The sequence below is a fragment of the Epinephelus moara genome, chromosome 18 (genome assembly GCF_006386435.1).
Source record: "Epinephelus moara isolate mb chromosome 18, YSFRI_EMoa_1.0, whole genome shotgun sequence".
Taxonomy (NCBI): domain Eukaryota; kingdom Metazoa; phylum Chordata; class Actinopteri; order Perciformes; family Serranidae; genus Epinephelus; species Epinephelus moara.
The window spans coordinates 39,279,814-39,291,630 of NC_065523.1; the positions used below are offsets into that span (position 1 = coordinate 39,279,814).

The 11,817-nt window shown below is 43.9% G+C and overlaps 1 protein-coding gene across 3 annotated transcripts; it reads right to left on the reverse strand.

The window, feature by feature from the left end:
• Positions 1-1,429: 1,429 nt before the first annotated feature.
• Positions 1,430-9,134, reverse strand: pex12 (peroxisomal biogenesis factor 12). 3 transcript variants are annotated; one of them, XM_050068438.1, is made up of 5 exons: positions 9,095-9,134; positions 8,898-8,996; positions 7,168-7,295; positions 5,159-5,694; positions 1,430-2,257 (listed from the first exon to the last, which is right to left on the reverse strand). In XM_050068438.1, exons 3-5 carry the CDS (start codon positions 7,288-7,290, stop codon positions 1,828-1,830), a joined length of 1,089 nt encoding a protein of 362 aa, XP_049924395.1. In that variant the 5' UTR covers positions 7,291-7,295; positions 8,898-8,996; positions 9,095-9,134; the 3' UTR covers positions 1,430-1,827. The 3 variants fall into 3 exon arrangements, with proteins under 3 accessions (XP_049924395.1, XP_049924396.1, XP_049924394.1); XM_050068439.1 differs by having other exon boundaries at positions 7,168-7,292; positions 8,898-9,133; XM_050068437.1 differs by having other exon boundaries at positions 8,898-9,133.
• Between the last annotated feature and the right edge of the window lie 2,683 nt (positions 9,135-11,817).

An 11,817-nucleotide genomic window follows, 5' to 3' on the forward strand; every position in this document is an offset into this window, starting at 1 on the left:
AAAAGTCATAGTATAATATGTCGCCAAAGTTTTTTTTATAAAAAACGTCAAAGTATAGTATGTCGCCAAATTTTTTATAAAAAACGTCATAGTATAGTATGTCGCCAAAAAAAAAAATGTCATAGTATAGCATGTCTCCAAATTTTTCACAAAAAAACGTCATAGTATAGCATGTCGCCTAAATTTTTGACAAACAAGTGATAGTCTAGCATGTCGCCAAATTTTTTATAAAACACGTCATAGTACAGCACCCGCTCCCACGACCACATCACCCCTGTCCGTCAGAACCTCCACTGGCTCCCTGTTTCACAACGCATCCACTTCAAACTCCTCCTACTCACCCATAAAGCTCTCCACAACCAGGCCCCCTCTTACCTCACAGACCTGCTCCACCCTTACACCCCTTCCTGCAGCCTCCGCTCTTCCAATGCCAACCTTCTCACCGTCCCCAAGACCAAGCACAGAACCTGGGGGGACAGAGCCTTCTCTGTTGCTGCCCCCACCCTCTGGAACTCCCTCCCAAAACACATCCATGACTGCACTGACCTCCCATCATTCAAATCACTACTCAAAACTCACCTGTTCCGTTCTGCTTTTAATGTTTAGCTACTTTTATTCATTTACTTATTTACTTGTTTTTTCACTCCCATTACTATTCCTCTTTGTCTTCGATGTCTTTGCTGAAAATTGTTGTTTTATTTGATGTGTTTGAACTGTCTCTGTAAAGTGACTTTGAGAACTTTGAAAAGCGCTTTTTAAATAAAATGTATTATTATTATTATGTTGCCAAATTTTTCATAAAAAACATCATAGTATAGTATGTCGCCAAATTTTTCACAAAAACCGTCATAGTATAGCATGTCGCCAAATTTTTTATAAAAAACGTCATAGTATAGCATGTTGACAAAATTTTCATGAAAAACGTCATAGTATATTATGTCGCCAAATTTAAAAAAAAACCGTCATAGTATAGCATGTCGCCAATTTAAAAAAAAAAACGTCATAGTATGTCGCCAAATTTTTCACAAAAACCGTCATAGTATACTATGACGGTTTTTGTGAAAAATTTTCATCTAAAACGTCAAAGTATAGCATGTCGCCAAAATTTTCATGAAAAGTGTCAAAGTATAGCATGTCGCCAAATTAAAAAAAAAAGTCATAGTAGTATGTCGCCAAAATTTTCATGAAAAACGTCATAGTATAGCATGTTGCCAAATTTTTTATAAAAAACGTCATAGTATAGCATGTCGACAAATTAAAAAAAAAAGTCATAGTAGCATGTCGACAAAATTTTCATGAAAAACGTCATAGTATATTATGTCGCCAAATTAAAAAAAGAAAACGTCATAGTATAGCATGTCGTCAAAAGTTTATGAACCAAAAGATTAACTAGGGAAATAATGGAATCAATCATCAATAAGTCAAATAATTAGTTGAAACCACAATTTATTTATTTTTTAATCAAAGTAGTCAAAGTTAAATGTCCTCAGTCAGACACTGGAATCAAAAAAAATCATGTGCATCAGTTCATCACATTCAGAGGGACCAAACTCCAACTATCCAATCAGCAGCCTGCCGCCAGCCGCCTCAGCTGCTCAGTTTGTTGCCTCTACCTCGCTGCAAACAGACGACTGTACAGTTTCTGCAGTTCGGTACCTCCAAGGAAACAATTTCAGAATTAACTTTTCAATATTAAATGTGACGTGAGCTCAGAGAGAATTCCAGCATCACATCTGAAATCAGCAGGAATCACCGCAGGTCCTTCTTTCTTCCTAACAGAGTCTGTAGCCGAACAGGAAGTCTGAACACGTGGCTCGGTGGCGTGCTCTAGCTCTCAGGTGAGTAGATCTTGATGAGGTGTTGCGGCTCGGAGGGGTAGCCGGTGACGGGGCAGCGGCGGTTGGCTTTGACGTACATGTAGATGCAGCGGTAACAGAAGACAAAGCCGGAGGTGGACAGTACCGTGGCATTTGTGTGAAGCTTCTGGCACAGCGGACAGTTCCTGCTGTCAGAGTCGAGCTGAGTTTCTTTGCTGTGATTGGCTGAGCTGGATGAAAAGTCCTGCTCCTGCCGCAGGTGGAGGGGGGGCGGAGGAGCAGGCAGGGAGGTGAGGGCCTTCACGGTGCTCTGGTTGTCTGAGGAGTACCACCACTCCAGGAACTGGAGAAAGAAGACACCCAGTGACAGGGAGGTGGAGAGGGACATGGCCACGCCACGCGCTGCTTGTGACATCAGCCACCACGCTCTCTGCACCAGGCTGCAAACAGAAGCACAATGCATTATGGGTGATGGATTTAAGTTCTTTGTCTGACACTGGGAAGAACACTTACTACACATATTCTTCACCTAAACTTGTCTTTGTTTCACCTCGAGGGTTTCTGTTACAAGAATTTTAAGTCAGAAGAAAAACACCGTTGCTGTCTGTGAGCTTTAAAGGGACAGTCCACCCAAAATCAGAAATACGTCTCCTTCCAGTAATCCACAGACCTTGTTGTGAGCTGTTTCACATAGGAACTATTCCCTTGTGTATCATCACGCCAGTGTTAATGTTGTTGATAAAAACTATGATCATGCTATATAGCGTGTGAAATAGAGTGTGGTGAATGTGCTAGGAAAGGTAGTATCAGCACTGTCTCTACCTGGAGCTCGCATGTACAGAGCCTGGGTTTGGTTGAAGGTGGAAGTGCTGTTTGGGCTGAGAAAGCCATGTGTAAGTAAGGTAAAGGAGGTTATTGGGTTGGTGCGGGAGCAGTGAGACCTGGCATTAGGGGAGTGTCTCTGGGACGCCAGAGATCACTGTCTAGCCTCCTGGAGGTGTCGTGGGACCAACTAGATGAAACAATGGTGAAAGGAGGTTCCCACCCGATGACCCCAAAGACATGTTAGTTATCACTGCTCACTGGTCTGTATAGTTAAGCCTTGCCATTATGCCATTAACAACTTTTTTCAGTGTTACGAAGACTGGATGTTGACAAGTAAAAAATAGATCTTGATATTAAAAAGTTTGATGAAATGTAAGTTTCAGTGGACTATCGCCGGCACGGAGGCATAAAAACATGTTGACTGTAAGGAATAGCTAAAAGCTGACTAAAACTATGGAGGATAAAATAAATAAAATATGACTAAAACTTAGAAGTATTGTTTGTCTTAAGACTTAAGGCATTTGCAAACTGAGTCCATTTTTTTTTTTTGGTCCAAAACTGTTGCATGTCTAAAGATAAATAAGACCTCCCTTTGTGTCATGTCCGCACACTGAGTCTGAAACTTTTGTCCGTCATTAAAAATTTTGAGCAAGTTCGATTGTCTGTTTTTCTCCTCCGTCAGAGTCTTTAGAGACGTTTGACCAAGACTCAGTGAAGACAATGCGGCTGAGACGAGGAAGAGACAGAGGAACAGAATCATTTCATAACTCAGACAGATACGTTCAAAATCCAAAATGGCTGCCAAAATTAACACTGCACAGTGCAGAAGGAAGAGTGCATCTACTGCTAGCTCACCTAGCGTCACTAAGCTAGCTAACATTACAGCTCAGCCAAGGAGGACGCCATTAATGTTTACAGCTCATGCTGTCACAAGCATCTTGTTCATGAGCAAACCCTTCCTTCTGCGCAGTGATACAGTTTGCGGGTGTAGTTTGGTGGAAAGAAAGTAGTTCCTACATGAAACTGCTCACAACACGGTCTGTGGATTATCTTGAGTTAACGGGTCATTATTTCTGCAAAGAGACATTGATGTTGAGTTTTTCAAATGGATTTTTTTGGCGCTTTGAGCACCACAAGCTGAGTGACATCTGGTCCCATTACACCGGAGAGAAGGCAGACGTCTCTACGGACGATATCTCCAACACTTGACGACTCTCACCAAAACTATCTGACTGACAAACAGGTAAAACAGGTGAACTGTCCTTTCAAAGACAGATGATTGGAGAAGGTGAGAACACTGAGTGTGTTAAATCTAGGGCTGGGCGGTATGACAAAATTTTCATATCACGGTTTTAAGAAAAATCATATCGGTTTCACGGTATTTCATGGTATTTTGCTCAGGTTCATCCAACTTGACATGCTGCTGTTTTGTGCTATGGCCTATTCAAGTGCCGGAATTTGTTATTTACCTGACAACGCCTGAACGCAACACACGTTCCGCTCCATTCATCTGGGCTCCACTGACTGCGTATGGAAGCGACACGTAGAGAAGCCAGCGGGATTGTTTACCATTTGCCGAGCCGAGAGGCTGCATGTAGGCTGCATGAAATGTTAAAGCATTTTCCACCTAAGTTATTACATATATTTGAGTTATCTACAAGTTTACTGTACTGTTTGTCATCTACTCGCTTTCAAAAGTCCGCCACCGACATTTACACAATGTCACGGATAAACATGGGTAAATGCATGAAAAAAATCATCACATATCACCTCTGATAATGGTTCATTCATTTAAAAACACATTGTGCTCGTTTAGCACACTATTTCATGTAGTTTTTACCTGCTGGAGGGTCGCGTAGGGGAGCGTAGCGCGACAAAAATAGAAGAGCCGCGACAGACGGGGGTTGTTGCGCCGCTCCCGTTGCCGGTGGAGCCGCTGATTAACGGGGGCGAGCTGCTACGAGACTCGCGCTGCAGACGTGTCGCGCCGCTGACGTGCCCGGTGGAGCCCGGCCGTAACTGTCTCGGATTCGGGACGGGTCGTCTTCGGTCAGGAAAATGCGTCCCGAGCTGTGCTCTAGTGTGCTCACCTGTGTGTGCGCGCTTTGTCTGTGGGTGTAGGTGTGTGCGCATCGGGGCGAAACTCAGCCGTGCGCGATACAGAGGGCAGAGGAGAATTGTAAACGGCGGTGCGCCGCTGCTAGTTGCATATAGGGGAAACACTGCTCTTTTTGGTATGAGTTCTTCTGGGTCATCGTGTACAGTTGCTTTGCTTTCAGGACTCTCTCCGGCAGCCATTCTCGCCTCTAAACTTGCACCCGCTCAAGGGTGCCTGTGGTGTGCAGCGGTGAAATGGGTCCCCGCTGAAACACTTTCCCGCCGCGCACGTTCCGGACGTTGTTTGGGCTATTCACCCGTATTGCGGTATATGAAAAATTCATATCATAACGAAAATAAATACCGGTTTTCGGTACAAACCGGTATACCGCCCAGCCCTAGTTAAATCTGAGACGTACCTCCCCTCCGCCGGGCGTCCGAGTGTCCTGGTCTTCAGCTCCATGTCTCTGATATCTTGAATGTTAAGTCGTGCCAGTTTGACCCTGGCCAGCCACAGCAGAGGATTATGGGTCCTGGCGACTCCAAAGATAAAGAAAAGCTGCTGGCAGAAGACCCAGACCTGCCAGGCGGAGCTGACGTACGGGTATGCAGCCACGGCTGCCCGGTACAGCCTCTGGCCCCGGCTCTGCGCCAGCCGGATGGAGAAGTCCTCCTCGTCCCTCTGCCGCGCCAGCGTCGCCTCCAGCTTGGCCCGCAGGTACGGCGCCAGGCACAGAAGAAGAAGAGAGCGCCACTGTGACTTCCTGTCCAACCCCAGGCGATCGGGAAGTACTCGCCTTCCTGAAACTCTCTTCAGGCCGTAAAAGTTCTCAGAGAAGGAGGCGCTGCAGTGAGACAGGAAGTGGTTTTGGAGGAGGAGGTCCAGCACCAGGTAGAGCTCATCAAAGCGTCGCCACAGGAAGCCGAAGCGGGACGGGCTGGACTCTGCCAGAACCTGGAATGAGTCACAAACACGAGAGGAGTTAAGGTGTGGACACACCAAACCGACATCAAAGAACTAGTGGCGACGAAAGCCAACTGTTGCGTCGTCTACGTCGCCTCACATCGCCCTGTGTCAGTTGCATTTGAACACACTACACGGACTACATCCGACGGCCAAGTAGCACGTACGTTCTGCGCCTGCGTGAGAGAGAGCGGAGTGAGAGAGTGGTACATCCTGTCAGCCGAGGGGTTTCCTATCTGTGCAGCCGAGCACCGCAGCACCTCCACGGACTATTACATCCAGACGGTCCCGGTGTTTCCTCCGCAGGCTCCACTTCACTCAGCTGCCCGATAAACCCGCTGCTTCTTCCCACTTTAACCTGAATAACAAACCAGGGCTCGGTGCTCCGGTTGGATCCAAACGGAGAGCCGGGGCTAGCTCAGAGACTAGCGGAGGCTAACTGGCTGTGCTTCCCTCCGGTCATGCTGCGGCTAACGCTCCGCTAGCCGCTCCCAGCTAGCTCCGGTTTGTTATTCAGGTTAAAGTGTGAAGAAGCAGCGGGTCTGTGGGGCAGCTGAGTGAAGTGGAGCCTGAGGAGGAAGCACCGGTTAGCCCCGGTTTCACTACAGGCAGATTCACTCACTACAGGGGCGAGGAAATAAAACCTGAACAGCCAATCAGAGTGATCTCTCTCACCAACAAGCTCCGCCGCCGATTCAACATGCTCAATCGGCCGAAAAGCCGCTGACGCCGAAGTGCCGACAGTGCGGGACACACCGCAAAAACTAGGCCAACAGACGCTCACCGATGGCCCGACTTTGGTCGACGGCCGACCATAGGCTTGGTGTGTCAGGGCCTTAAGAAACAGGGCTGAAGTTTATTTGTAGAGCAACAATCAGGGCCGAACGATGAATCACATGACGACCTCCGTCTCTGTTCAGCCCAGCTCAGTTTTCTGTGACGATTCTGTGGCGTTTCTATCAGATTCATTACACCAACACAAACACTACTAATTTCTCCATAAGCTGCATCAACACATGAAAAGTGTGCATGTTGCTCCGCTGTGCATATATTCATCGAATGAAATTTTTTTTTTTATCAGAAACAAGAAAAGTTAAAACCCAGCGATGGTGCTGAGGATCAGATACTTTCTTCTTCATGTAGTGGTGTCTGCTCTAACTTTAAAGTGTCAGTCGAGGCAGAAATATGATAAAACGCATTTTGAAGACGAACCACAGAGTCATACATCAGTCTGTTTTTATCATGAACAGTGTGACCCTACAGATGGTCTGTTCATATTTCAACACGGACGCTGACAGCTGCTGACGAGCATGTAGACAGCAGACGCTTCTATTTGTGTTCAAGAGTCACAACTCTCTTCAGTTAGTTTTCCCTGAACTCAGTGTTTCATCATTTTATCCTGTCAGACATTTGTGCCAAGTTTGGTCAGAATTAGTATCCGAATGAAGGTGAACCCTCGCTCACCTTGACAGCGTGTCTCAGCGCCGGTCGGACCGCCTCCATCAGAGACTCCTGAGCCAGGACCTCAAAGATGGACGGCTGCTCGTTGGCAGCGGAGGAGGTCAGGTGGGCTCCGGCCTCGGCCATGGCTGCTGCAGAACAACGACACAAGAGGACAAGCAGTGAAGCACTCAGAGGAAAGGCGTTCAGGTTTGTCTCTCTCATTATGTTCAAAACTAAGCGTGGATTTTTCTGACAGATCAAACTCTTACCACTGTTTTTATTCTAGTTTTATTTTCATAATGCCCAAAATCATGCATTTTGTTTGCACTTTTTAAACTGGTCCCACATGATGAGAGAAAACAGAAAAAAGGGACTGTTGCATTTGCTTTTGTGACACAGGAAACTACACGGCGGCCAGTCAGAAACAAACGATGTTACTACAGACATCTGGGCTGAGAAATATGAAACGCAGCAGCAGAATCTTGGTTTATATTTGATCATAGTTTTGCTGTTTTCAACAGAATTTTTTCAGCTTCCATTTTCTCAACAAAGGAAACAGTATGGCGCCCACTTCCTGTTTACACCTGATGAATATTTATCATATATTACACTTTATTTAAAGCCCACAGACACAAAATCAGCCTTAGTTCGTTTTTCCACTGTTTCAACAATCACCAGCTCTGATTTGGTTGAAATAAACATTTAATTCAATTATAGGTTATGTTTTAAATTATGTCTCTGAAGGCAAACTGTGTCAACATCTGTTTTATATAATAAGATACAGTTTCTAACTTTCATCATTTTCAGTGCAGCAAAATGTTTCTAGCTATTACTTTCAATAATGTTGTTGTAAGCTACTGTCATTACCTGCATCTCTCTCTCNTATAAATAAAATTGATTGATTGATTGATTGATTGATTGATTGATTGATTGAAAAGAAACTGATTTTATTATTAGAGTAAGCTACCAAATGTTTAATTTGTTTCTGCAATATTAGTATTTATTATTAATATAATCTAAATTATTATTATATATTTCCTCATCCCTGCTGTGTAGTGCTGTGATATTTAAATTGATGGTTATCATACCATGTACATTTGCTTATCTAAAAATATGCAGATTGACGGAGAATCTCTCCTTTGAGTTATTTTTACACAAACTTCATTAACAAAATGTTTCAAGGTTCAGTTTTTATTAATAAAACGTGTGTTCAACCAACAATAACCTTTCTGTTTTCTTTAAGGGTCATTCTGACTGATAATGATAATAATTCTGTGATACCATGAAACTGATATTTGTTTAGGTTGCTGTACCATATAAATCTCTCACTGTTGCATCATCACTATGTAATTAGCAGTTCATTTTAAGGTAATGAAAACACAGTGGTTTATATTTTCAGGTGATTTTAACCTAAAGACATAGTTGTGCATTTTACATTCTATTTCTGCCAATATATCCCTTTATATTCTGCACATTAGGCCTTTAAATAATATGTTTAATTCAGTAGTTTAACCTGTAACAGAGTATTTTCACACTGTGCTGTTGCTACTGCTGCAGAGCAGGTTAAAGTTCACTGAGCTTTATTTAACTCCATGTTTAAACCAACCAGGTGACTTCAGCAACCTTTGAGTTATTAAGATGTAAAAGTTAGACAACTCTAAAAGGCAACGTTGAGACAGATTTAAATGAAGCTAACACATATTAATATCTGATTTATTTCTGTGGTCAAACTAAGACAACATAAACTTTACCTTCCTCTGCTAGCTGCTAGCACTGATGCTAGCTGCTGCTTCGTGACGTCTCTTCCGGCTCCGTCACATCACACGGTCATTTAAAACCACCGCGTGTTTCTGTGAACATTAAAACATCATGACAGACACAGACTCATCATGTGTTCATGTGTTCATCTGGAGTTAACCTGTCGCCATGCTGAGAGCTGCACACATACCAACACTTCCGCATTCACATGTTGTTCTTCCGCTCTTCTTCTCTGGTTTCTAATGGCGGTAGGCACCCGCAAAGCTGTATTACCGCCACCTACTGGATTTACCCTGAAGTCTCCATTTTATTAAACAGCCACATTACCCATGATGCAGTGCGAACTACAGTTTTTTGACTGTAACAACAGATTGGTGGTTTGTGGTAAATAACTGTAGAAATTACACTGATGTCTGACACGTCACCAGAAGTCCCAGCAGAGCCTTCTGTACAATAAAGTTTTGAAAAAAAAAAAAAAAAAAACAAGCAGAAAAAAAGTGTTTCACAGTGACATCACTCTAACGCTCCACACAGGTTCATAAATATGAACTGCAGATTCTAATAATCACATTCTGATTTGGAAGACAGACACACAGAGTTCAACTAATAAATATTTATTTCCGTGGTGACTTTTTTGACACTTTTGGAAATAGATTAAGATCACCACTCTGAAAGACAAATACAGTTACCTGCCTAAACTCAAAGCTTTGTTTTATAACACACAACATCTAAAAATGATTGGATTTTGACATGGATATATTTGGAGACCTGGATACAATGTTAGATGCAGGACCGCGTTCATTCCTATGAAAGTTGCTCAGCGGCAGCAAAGGTGAAATCCAGAAACAGCCTCCTCTGCAAACTTGCAGGTGCAAAATGGGGCGCAGCAGCCCCCACACTGCTCACCTCAGCTCTGGCCCTGTCATATTATGCAGCAGAATACTGTGCCCCTGTGTGGTCCAGGGCACCCCACACACACCACATAGACACCCAACCTAACTCCACTATGCGAATCATAACTGGAACTATTCGTTCAACACCGCTCCCCTGGCTCCCTGTCCTATCTAACTGGCACCAGCCTCCCAAGGAGACAGTGGTCCACCTTGAACAGATATAGGACTGGTCAAGGTCCGTGCTTGGCCAGCCTCCACAGATGGGGGAGCAGCTTGAGCCCACTGTGTGCTTGTGGAGAGCAGCAAACCATGGAGCATATTATTGAAGCCTGCCCTCTCCAAAGACTAAAAGGAGGTCTAGTCTCCCTCCACAGTATAGATCAAGAGGCTACTGCTTGGCTTGAGAAATTTGCATTCGCTAAATAAATAAAAGTGGCACATGAAGCCAAAAAAGCCCAGTTTCTGCAGTATGAAATTACCAGAATCTTTCACATTGTGGGGCCCATAGAGAGGTGCAGGTATGAGCCTTAAAACCTGGAACTGAGTTGTCATTTTTACACTCCTGTGATGTCACCAGGAAACTGTAAGAGAAGTTTCTGTTCTCTCACACAGCCATCCTCCTTCCTTCTGGGCTCTGACCAGCTCAGACCCTTGCTCCTTGCCCCCGAACCATCAAAGGGGGGTCAATTGCTCACAGACTCTCTTTCTTCTAGACCATGACCTGCATGCCCACAGCAGGGCCATAACCTGACACCAGAAAGTTAGTGCACAAACACAAGGTTTGCAACTAACTTTCCAGCAACAAGGAGAGCCAAGTTGAGTTAGCACCCCAGCGTCTAACTCTGCATGAGCCCCGAGCGACCGGCTTCCTCAGATCTGCACCTTCTTAACAAGGACACAACAAAGACTGCACCTGGAACCACAGTTCTTTCCAGCCTTCCTCTGCCGGCTAACAAAAGCAGCACACCTCAAACCAACCAAGCAAGGATTGGTAATGTAACAACTGGGCATTGCTTCATCACAGCTTTACAGAGTAAGCAAGACTGTTTGACTTGTTGTATGTGATTTAATGCTGTCATTGAGTTATTGTTGTGATTGTTTGCAGTCAGGTCATTGATTAGTTGGCTTCACCAAAGCTAAGTGATGTTAGTTTGCCAATGCTGTTCACAGACAACGTCTTGCATGCAACTAAACATCCTCTGCACTAACCCAGACACCTTTTGCAACTCAAATCATATTCTCATAGACTCATTTGCAAATTTGCTTTCAACAGAGTCCCGCTTCTTCTCCTTTGTCTTTGTTCTGACCACACGGTCAGACAAACACCTCTCCCGACCTGAAGCCAGCTTTGATTTGGCCATCTTGTAGCTCTTTGTTGTCAGCCATTTTGTTTTGTAGGCCATGTGGCCCTTTGATTACCACACCTGCCTTTGTCTTTCTCTCTCTCTCTCTCTCTCTCGCCCACCCACACACACACACACACACACACACACACACACACACACACACACATGCTTGCTTGTATATAGTTAGTTAGAATTTGTGTGTTTTGCTTTGCTTACTTTATGAATAAATATATTTTTGGAATCATAACAGCTGTCTGTTTAATGTTGCACAAGAGTAAATGAATAGTCAACCTCTGCTGTGTCAAGAACTCAGAAATCCTTCAGGCTTTACTATTAAATTTGGTTATGGTTATTATTTCAATTATTAATCAAAATTCCAAACTAATAGTTTAGTGAACTTTTTGAGACTGATATCTTAACTGGCTATCACTTTTCCCTTCTTGGGAATGGTGCCCCACGAGCTGATTTAATGTAAATTAAGTCACATAATTTAACATAATCGTCATAATTAATAAGTATTTATTATTTCAGATAGCCAATTTGATACTTTAATTGGAGATCTATTACGAGGTCAGGCCTGTGTTAAGGCTTAACTAATGGTGCCGCCATGTAAAACACAGCACTGGGGCCTAGATCACATTTTGGTGTCCCCACATGACACAAAGTATTGTTAT

Coding starts and splice junctions, on each gene's coding strand:
- pex12 (XM_050068438.1), bottom strand. CDS start 7,290: ATGGCCGAGGCCGGAGCCCACCTGACCTCCTCCGCTGCCAACGAGCAG. Junction 5,695..7,167: donor CGCTGAGACACGCTGTCAAG/GTGAGCGAGGGT, acceptor GACTCATTCCAG/GTTCTGGCAGAGTCCAGCCC. Junction 2,258..5,158: donor GGACGCCCGGCGGAGGGGAG/GTACGTCTCAGA, acceptor TTCTGTTTGCAG/CCTGGTGCAGAGAGCGTGGT.